The 10,648-nt window shown below is 43.4% G+C and overlaps 1 protein-coding gene across 1 annotated transcript; it reads left to right on the top strand.

Annotated features, from left to right (window-relative positions):
• Nucleotides 1-2,807: 2,807 nt before the first annotated feature.
• mrpl19 (mitochondrial ribosomal protein L19) lies at nucleotides 2,808-10,152 on the top strand. Its single transcript, XM_080024616.1, has 6 exons — nucleotides 2,808-2,897; nucleotides 3,293-3,416; nucleotides 3,529-3,647; nucleotides 3,751-3,885; nucleotides 7,667-7,848; nucleotides 9,543-10,152. The coding sequence occupies exons 1-6, from the start codon at nucleotides 2,819-2,821 to the stop codon at nucleotides 9,759-9,761; spliced, it is 858 nt and encodes a 285-aa protein (XP_079880742.1). The 5' UTR covers nucleotides 2,808-2,818; the 3' UTR covers nucleotides 9,762-10,152.
• The last annotated feature ends 496 nt before the right edge of the window (nucleotides 10,153-10,648 follow it).

Below are 10,648 nucleotides of genomic sequence, written 5' to 3'. Positions count from 1 at the left end.
AATTACAACATGTGGCGTGTTGCAGACGCAGTAATGGGATTGACTTAGAAAACAATTTTCTGTAATTAGTAATGAAAGCTAAACTTTAGAAGAAAAAAAAAATAGCTTTCATTACATTGCGGCCATTAGCAGCTCATTAGGACGACATGCTGCCAGCTTGTGGCTGGCAGGCAGGCACGCACGCATGCACACGCACAGGCACACACAGGCACACACATACACATTCACGCACGCACATATCTCCTTGACACCTTTCCCCGCGCCGTGTTAGTCTGTTCGTTTTAAACCATTAGACCCATTAGAGGCCAATTAACATTGACACAAAGCTCCCTTCCTGCTTTATGGCTCTGTAAACAAAACCTTTAGGGCAGACTTCCACTCCGAAAATGGCCTATGGCTAAGGTGGGGGGTGCAAAGCGGAGAAACTCATTAGTCTTCATCACTACCACTTACTAGGTGCTGCTGGGTCTCTTGATAATGGAAGTTATTCCACCTACCTTTGGCTTTGCGCCATATTAAATAACTTATGACCTGCAGAAAAAACACAATACGCATCGTTGGATTTTCCTTGCAGAGCTGTAATGGGCAAACTATGGGTCTAGATGACTGGTTCTCAACGTGGGGTCCCCCAGCAAAATGATCAATACCATTATTTCATTGACAAGAGGTTAACACAATCAGAGATTGCATAATAATGACTGCTTTGATCCTAGTTTCAATGTTATATCCCTAACTATAGTATTGGCAGGCATGATAGATTGGACTCAATCATATCTAACAATACAAATCTTCTCAGATTCTCTGAGACAAAATCTTATCAAATGGCCTGACGTGCAGCAAATTGGGGGTCCTTGATATGTAAACAGGTGGAGAATGACTGAGTCTAGACAATAGGTTCAATCTAGTTAGACATTAACCGCACTATCCCGTGTGTTCTGCTATCTCTCCGGCATCAAGGAGGCCCGTCTTCCAGGGCGCTGGGTAAACGCAGCACCTGATAACATGAACTTACAAACTTCGCTATTATTAAGAGTCGAAACTGCGCTGCGGGCGGTGCTTTCCTGGCGTGAGGGTCAGGTCATTCACTGCAACGTTGTAGACATGTATTAATAACACAGTAATAATTCACACCTATTCCATTGATATCCACGCAAATGTATCCATCCTGTACAGAATAACCCATCTTTATTTATATTTATACCCACAGCCAATTCAAAGAATGCTACCACAGCCCCTGCCATTGCCTCTTAAATGTACCGTGCGCATAGAACACATTTGGCACATGTCTGTATATTTTGTTTTTGCTTTTTTTTTTTAGACTGTGTACAACAACGCACCAGCCCTTACCAAGACACATTCCTCGTATATGAACATAGACTTGGCCGAACGGACTATTCTTCATATTGTCACAGAATGCACGCTAGATGCGGTTCGAGGGGAAACGTTGCGAATTAGATTGAGGGAGAAAAACTCTATTCCTGCATGCCGCAGCACGCCAACACGCACGGCTCTTCCCAACGCAAAACATGGAACATATAAAAGCCAGCGCATAGTGAACGGCGTACGTCGGTCACCTGATCACACATTATTACTATTATTATTATTATTATTATTATTATTTCTTTTTTCTTTTATTTTCCCTTTCTTTTTTTTTTTTTGAACAACTTTTTTTGCACGGGACAAACACATAAACACAAACGTCCGCGCTACTCTTCCCCCAAACCTGAGAAGTCCGCCGGGCTCCCGGAGACGTCGCAGACGGCGGCGAGCCACGCTACTCCCAACGCGAGCGCGCAACTGACGGCTGAGAGCGTCCGGTCGGCGAAGAACATCCTTGAAACCTCAACACCCGAGCGTCCGGCGGCAGCATCGGGTTCTTCTTTTTTTTTTTTGGGGGGGGGGGGGGTTGTTTGCCTTTTTGGATCTGCGTCACATGCAGGAGGCGCGGGGTCCCGTCACGGCTCCGGCTTCACCACCTACCCTACCCCCCTACCCCCGCCCGCCCCCCCCGCCCCACGCCCCACGGGGCAGCAGCGGAGCCGCGGCCGTTCGCCAGTGCGTGCGCGGGAAGCGGCCCCACCTGGAGGCAGCCAAAGCCCCCCCCCCACGCTCCCGCCGTGACGTCAGCGGCCGCGGCAAAACGGCGAAGTGAACCTTTAAGTCGGTAGTTGTAAAAAAAACAAAAAAAAACAAAAAACAAATAGTCCAGTGACTATAAGTTGAATTATAACATACAAGTTACAACAATCATAATAATAATCGCCTTCGCCATAATCACAAATAAGAATACGTAACACAATTAAATATTGGCAAGAACTACAAACTGATCGCTCCAAATAATTACTCTGACAATATGCCACAGCTATATTCACGTCTAAATGGTGTAATGTAATCGTGGTACTGTTTCCCGTGAACGCATGACATAAACGTGCTGTGTCACCTGCAAAATCAACAATTAAAAGATCCAACATAGATCCTAGGGACGTAATGAAACTGGCACAACCATTACAATGCATTATATCTACTGTTTTATTACTTTTACTCATATAATGTACTAGTATTTTAATGAAATGCATAAATAGCAAATAGAAAAGCTGAACGCCCCCCCCCCCCCCTGCTATTAATAAAACGTCATCTTCTCTTATTTCCATCCTCCTGCTGCTTCGTCAGACTGCGTGACGCGGTACCCCGTGCGCGGTCTGCTCCTGACGCCCCGTGGACAGGACGGGAAGTGCGTGTGCGGTCAATCGCGTTCTCGCAGCCCCGGTGCCTCACGGCTTCCGTACCGCCATCCCCACGCGCCGACGGAAGGTCAAACATGGCCGCCTGCGCCAAGAGCTGCAGCCGAGTCGCGATGGCGCTGAGGCTGTTACAACGCGCCCGGGCTCGACATGAACGTGAGTTAACAATCTCCCAGAGCTGAAAGGCGCGAATGGGTATTTATTTTCGTTGTATTCCATGTTTGCGGCAGTGGTGTAGACGGATGAAGCTAGCGGTGTACTTCACCGTTAGCCAGGCTAGCCCCCAAATATCTAGACTCTAGATAATAAATAATTTATTGAAGCAATTTCTAGAGTAATTCACATTGCTTCAATATATTATTTATTCTTACTTTATTATCTGTTATGCTCACTAGTTGGCATGATGCTGCTCGCTATTAACATTGTTGATCGATATGTACACATTTTGATTTTAGTTAGTTAGTTCATCTCTTTTTGTCTTGCCCTGTTTTGCTGCTGTCCACATATGGGATTCATAAAGTGTGATATGAGTGTGTCGTTTTAATCCCTAGGATCCTTGTCCACATCTCTGGCTCGTCTTGCCTTGGGTAGTGACCCTAAGCAGCCCCCCAAATTCACTCCACCCTCCAAACCAGTCATCATAGACAAGACACAGACTGCAGCTTCGCTGCGGAAGTATGTCGTTACCTTTTGATATGTGCACACAAACACTTAGTATACATATCTCGTCATAAACTTGAAGACCTTTTTTATATATGTCATGAAATTTCTTTCTCTCTTTCGACAGGTTCCTGAGTCCTGAGTTCATCCCACCCCGACAGAGAACGGCTCCATTGAAGTTCCTCATCGAGCGGAAAGACATGATCCGCAGGAGGAAAGTGCTCAACATTCCAGAGTTCTATGTCGGTGAGAAAATAATCCAAATTAAAACCCAATGTTACCACCACAGAGTCAATGGCGGCATGTTGGCGAATGTGTCTCATTTAGTGTTTTGGGGTTTAACCCTCAGGGAGCATCTTGGCTGTGAACATGTCTGACCCTCACGCGAGTGGGAAAATGAACCGCTTTGTGGGGATCTGTGTCCAGAGGGGCGGCAAGGGCCTGGGGGCCACGTTCATCCTGAGGAACATCATTGACAACCAAGGTGAGGGGGCCATGTTTTGCCTGTAGCCACACAATATAGGTGGCGGTCTCTTGGCTGCTGTCCTCCAGTCCTTTGGGAATCTGTTCCGCATAACACATAGTGTATAGTATATGACAATATACGTCTAAACCTAACATGAACGACAAAATATAACAACAGTAAAAAAATTACTTATGAAATAAAGCTAGCAGTAAACCTGGAAGGTGAAGGGAAAATGGTAATGTACAGTAAACCTAATGACAAAACATTAAATATAAGCCTAAAATGTATTTATCATCAGAAGGCATTTATGTAATATAATGATTGAAATGGAATTAATGAAATAGTTTTCACATAGACTTTCTTTCTCTCATTCCTACCCACTACTTCAAAGTTTAGAAAATAATTAAAATATGTGACAGAAATCTGCTGAAGTATTTGAAAGTTCTTTCAAATATGGAATTTCAAAATCCAAAGGTGATATCGTGGCAGATAGGCTTGGGCAATTGTGCAGCACATGCATAGAACATAATGTTATATGGCAAATGCGGTCTCCCCATTACAGAAGTGCAGTATTTATCATTTACAAGAAAAGTATTTACACAAAAACAGTTCTTACAAAATTAAGACGATGCACAGGTGCAAGACAGTGCACAGGTTTTTTTGGGGGTTTTTTTTTTAACAGAACGGGACAGTCCCTTAACTCAGTTGTGTTTTAAGATTTTGTTTCATACATGTAAGAAACAAACAAAATAAATAGATCTAAATTGAAAACACAGTTACAGGAGCCGGAAATCGGCGCGCACGGTGCACCACTGTCTGGAGGGGGGAAAAAAACAAAAAATACTCCACTCCAATTCTCTGAATTGGGTTCTGTTTTTCATTTTCCATACAAGTAAAAAATAAAGAAAATGAGGTAAATCTTTCTCTATGAGATTAAGTCATATTGCTATGTTATAATCACAAGATTTTCATATAGAGCGGCAGGCTGCCCCTTGATACCACATGACCCCATGGTGCCCTTTTTATCAGGTGCATTTCTTTTTTTTTTTTTTTTTTTTTTTAAGTGTGAATGGGCATCGCGGTAGCGGATTGTCTGGGCAAGATATGCATACTCAAGAGGAACGCGTCCTCGGCGCACCCATGATGTGCACACAGCTGAGCGCAGATCATGGGCATCCGGATGCCCCCTCTCTACCTCCCTCTCGCTCCCTCTTCCCTTCTCTCTCTCTGTACTCCAGTTTCAAAACACGGTAAACTGCACTTACGCCGTTTCAATACTCTGATTTATAGCCATTTAGCCATTAAGCCGTAATGGTTGCCCTCTGCAACCAGTTTGTTCAATTGGTAAAAATTTCTTGGCCTCTGGTTGCCCACTGTGGCAACCACCTGTTAAGTGTTTTCACTAATGTATAACAATAACTAAAAGCCTACAAAACTGGAAAATGAAATTTAAGTAAAAGTCAACATTTTATTTGGTTGCCTCCGTAAAGTTAGTACTGCACTAACATACGTTTGTGCACAATAGTGGTCAACTGATATGGGTTTTTAAATGGCCGGTGGCCCATATATAATGCATATATGAAGTTGTTGTTTTTTCTTGCACTGATAAAATACAACAATTGAATAATAATAATAATTGTAGCAAAATTGTTCAACTGAAATGAACATTTATTTAACACTAATGTTATTCTCTGCAGTGCAGTTATTTTATATTTAAAAAAAAATGTATCAATGAAATAAATGTCAACCAGTAATCTTTGTTAAAAAAAAAATAAAACTTTTTTTTTTAAATTATAAACTATAAAATAAAATAAATTAATAATCATAAACGGCGTCATATTAAAGTATGGTTGGGAAATAGTCTCCCCATTACAGAAGTTCAGAATTTACTATTTAAAAGTATTTATAAAATAACATCCAGTTTTTACTTTAAGTCGCCTAGCAACCCAAAGCCACGGGGAGACGGTGTGACGCGGCTCGGCACATACTGGGTGTTGGTTTGGAACGGAACGGGACAGTCCCTTAACTCAGTTGTGTATGTTTAAAAGTTGTTTCTTACAAGTTAGGAAACACACAAAAATAAATTGATCTAAAATTAAAAGCCAGGGAAATCGCCATGGAAACCCAGGCATGAAGCAGTGCTGTCTGGAGGAAAAAACTCCACTCTAATTCTGGGTTAGCTTTACGTTTTTCCTCAAATGTGAAGTAGTCACAAACAGCACTCCTACTGTTTTCTCTCAGAACCGGTCATGGAGGCTCTGCACTTGCCATCGTTAATGAGCTAACACCATAACAAATGAATGAGACTAGTGAAGACAGCGAGCGAGTAAGAGGAGGCGGCGCTCACACACATACTGCTGCAGCGGTGTGTGTGAGAGAAGAGAGAGCGAGGAAGCGCTGCTGGTACTGGTATATTGATAGTGCGGAAATGAATATTGAAACTGTTTCGAATATACAGAATCTTATGTATAGAAAAAATATTTATTTGCTGATGCTGATTATTGGCTGATGCGATTATCTGAAAATGCGCAAAAATTGGCCCGAGTCATCGGCCGTCCAATTAATCAGTTAACGACTACTGCGCAACACGACATTTCAGCTGTTGTGCCTGTTTCAGTCCTGCACGAGTCTGATTTTCAAGACCCACTCCCGGCCCGCAACGGCCAATTAGTTCCGCAACCCGACCCTACCTGTCGACACAAGATTCGCGGCCTGACCCAAAACCGCATATCCTAGCGCTGTTTAAATAATTTGGTTAGGCTTAATCAATGATGTTTAAAGTGATCATGTTGGGCCATTTCATACATGTGAAATGAAGTCTTATATTCTTGCACATTCTTGTTGCACTGATTTCTGAGAGGATACCCGTACACTTAAAAATGTGCAGGGATACGTAACAATATAGTTTTGTGACAGAACATTCACTTCAGTGATTGTGTTTTGCAAATACCAATTTGAGTATAACTGCAATAAAAAGTTTAGTAGGGACCTTTACAGTGCAGCCCCGTCAGGTTCTGGCATAGCAGATTGTTGGGCTGACGGTGAAGAGCTACTTTTAAGTAGAAAGATGCAAATTTGAATTTAGCATGGTTAACAATGAGGCGACAATCAGGACTGGGATCGGTATTGTCTGTGAGCATATACTGTACATGTGGGTGTAAAAGAGAGACACAGGCTAGGTGTGATCAGGCCAAGTGTGACCAGACGAGTTAATGTTATCACAGCTCTTGTCTGTCTTGACTTGCGTATCATCCCTTCTGAACATTCAAATTCTGTTAAGTATCAGTTAAAACTCAAACTACAGTGAATTGTCTGATTATTGTAATAAAGCTTTTAAAAATTATTTTATGTCACATTTTCATTATTAACCTGATGTATAACTGCATAGTGACGTAGCTACTCTAAATATAAGGTGACTAAAAATGGCAACCATGTTTTCAGTTTCGGCAACAAAAGCTGATGCCTGGTTGCCAGCCTGAAAACCACTTTTAAGTGTAGAGCCCTGATGGGCTCCCTCCAATGTAAAAGGACCCCAATTAAGAACATGCAGAACACTTCCTGTCCTGGAAGTGCTGCCCCCTGGAGGAAGGACAGCTTGGATGGGACAAACTGAGTGTGAGTGTGAGTGTGAGTGTGTGTGTGTGTGTTGAATAAAATGATTCTTCTAGTGGAAACGAGGGTTGTAGTACTCTAGTTATTTTGCATCTTATGTCTGTATATGGCAAGAGGTTGTTAGACATTTGTTGGGATTTCCTCCCTCCACCTAGATGTTCATAAACGTGTTGTGTTTATGTGCCAGGAGTGGAGATCTGCTACGAGCTGTACAGCCCCCGCATCCAGCAGATCGAGGTGCTGAAGCTGGAGAAGCGTTTGGACGACAACCTCATGTACCTGCGAGACTCCCTGCCCGAGTACAGCAAGGTGGACCCCGACATGAAGCCCATTCCCTTCTCCCCCACGGGGGAGGTACCCGTCAACAAGGTGAGAGACACTAACCCTCTGGAGAGCAAAATGGACAACTAATCATAGAATACACCTGACATTCTGCAAAAGCTTCTAAGATTCTTAAGGTATCTTTTGTGAATGTTTCGAATGGCTCAGTGACCTATTAGTTAAACACCGATCATCCACCCCATTCAAATATTGACAGATGAAGTGAATAGCATTGATCTTGTTCCAATGGCACCTTGTCAAGGGGTGGGATATATTAGGCGGGAAGTGAACAGTCTGTTCTTGAAGTTGATGTGTTGGAAGTAGGAAAAATGGGCAAGCGTAAGGATCTGAGCGGCTTTGACAAGGGCCAAATTGTGATGGCCAGACGATTGGGTCAGAGCATCTCCAAAATGGCAGGTGTTGTTGGGTACTCCTGGTATACAGTGGTTACTAAAAGTGGTCCAAGGAAGGACAACTGGCGACAGGGTCATGGACGCCCATTGATGTGCATGGGGAGCGAAGTCTAGCCCGCCTGGTCCAATCCCATATAATATCTACTGTTGCACAAATTGCTGAAAAACGTAATGCTGACTAGAAAGGTGTCAGAACACAGTGCATCACAGTTTGCTGCGTATGTGGCTGGGTAGCTGTAGACTGATCAGAGTGCCCATGCTGACCCCTGTCAGCCGCCTAAACCGCCTACATTGGGGCACGTGAGCGTCAGAACTGGACCATGGAGCAATGGAAGACGGTGGCCTGGTCTGATGAATCACGTTTTCTTCTACATCATGTGGATGGCTGGGGTTAGGGTCCAATCCGATGGAGTATCTGTGGGATGTGCTGGAACAACACGATCCAAGGGGGCCCCACCTCACAACTTCCAGGACTTAAAGGATCTGCTGCTAACGTCGTGGTTCCAGATACCACAGCACACCTTCAGAGATCTTGTGGAGTCCATGCCTCCACGGGTCAGAGCTGTTTTGGCAGCACGAGGGGGAGCTCAACAATATTAGTGCTTATTAGTGGTGGTTTTAATGTTGTGGCTGATCGGTGTATAATGAACGCATATTCCTCAGAGACCTCCAACATGCTCTTTGTGTCAAAAGGGGAATCGAATGACTTTTCTTGTAGAGAAACCAAGCTCTTTGAACAGTTCTGTGGTCAAGTTGTAGGCACAGCGCCCCCTACAGGTTAAACACAGCTTCTCCCATTTGCAGTATCTGGTTCAATTTAGTGAGGGAGGTGTAATCTCTTATTCTCTTTCTTTAGCACAGCATGAGAGTTTGGGCCACATATCCTTCACAGTGTTATGTTCATGGACTTGGCTATATAAAGATTGCTAAAGCCTGTTTCTAAATTTCTGAAGCCAAGGCACATTGGAGCTTTGGTTGAGAAGGTTCAGGTCTTTTTCATGATTTATGTTCTGTATAAAAATAGATCGATTTGATGAAACCCCTTTTTATTGGCAGATAAACATTGGCAGCTGTTATTTCATTTTGCAACAAGAACAATGATATACAAATAAAAACTTTGGTCAGATCAGGGTCAAATGGATCAGGCCCATTTAATCCTGCTAATGGACTGATATCCAACATCCAGTCCTTTATTGGTATTTGTTCATCCCTAGTACACTAAGGCAAAAAGTGAATTTAAAACTGCAAAAAGCATAAGGGAAAAATGGACAAACGGACAAAAATAATATCCTCGATCATTCTCATCAATCTTCTCCTTCCGTCCGCCAGATCAAGGTGCGGATGCGTCCGAAGCCGTGGTCCAAGCGCTGGGAGCGTCCCAAGTACAAGGTGCAGGGAATCCGCTTCGACCTGTGCCTGACGCCTGAGCAGATGGAGCATGCACAGAAGTGGGCGGAGCCATGGCGGGAGTACGACATGCTGAAGGAGTACGACACGATTGAGCTGGAGAAGGAGGTGCTTAGCGAGGTCCAGCAGGAGATCAAGTGAAGAGGCTTGGTTGCATCTGGAGCTGGGATTGGTTGAACTGTGTTTGGACCACATTTGGAACTGTATATTTCCATTGGCCATGTCCAGGACTCAAGAGGGGGAAGATACACTGAGGCTGGGAATTGAAGACAATGGTTTCAGCAGATGGAGGTGTAAAGTACTTGGATATACACCACAACCTTAAGTGTATGACTGTAATGTGTCGCTTCATCCTTGTTTTCTGGAAAAATCACTCAAACCGGCCAAGGGGACTGGTGTGGTATCACATTGATTTATGCCCGATGAATACTTTGTCCTCCATGATGTCTTCAATGTCATTGGCCCAAACTGTGCTGTTTTCTCACATATGCAAATCTGTTCAGATTCTAAATTAAAAGACTTTATAAATGAATATTGGTGCCTACTGAATATATTACATTTACGCTCCAGAATCTTTCTTATTTCCCAAACAATATTTGGGATTTATACCTCATTTTGCCACTAGATGGCGACATATCCTCAGAATTAACCAAAACCGGCGCTTTCATTGTTATTGTTTTTTTTTCCCCCTGACCTTTCTGTGATGTTTTGGAAGAAACTCCTTTATCCAACAAACAATGGAGGAAAGGTACCCTGTACTTTGGACGGGAAAGAACAAAACAAAACAGAAATTTAGAATTCAGGACCGACCTGTGCTCCAAGGACACCCGGTAGTGTTTTACTGCTTGTGGATGGAAAATTGTGGTGTCAGATGGTATGTTACAGCGTCAGCCGGGGTAGTATAAAAACACTTGGACTCCGTATGTTATGTCTGGTGTGTGTGTGTGTGTGTGTGTAAACACTCCGAACGAGCACTCTACACTCTAATTTCAACGTATTACAGGATGAGACGGGGAGAAAAAGGCCTC

The sequence above is a fragment of the Zeus faber genome (assembly GCF_960531495.2).
Source record: "Zeus faber genome assembly, chromosome: 2".
Classification (NCBI taxonomy): domain Eukaryota; kingdom Metazoa; phylum Chordata; class Actinopteri; order Zeiformes; family Zeidae; genus Zeus; species Zeus faber.
The sequence above is the reverse complement of the archived record's forward strand: the minus strand, read 5'-3'. Positions and strand labels throughout refer to the sequence as shown.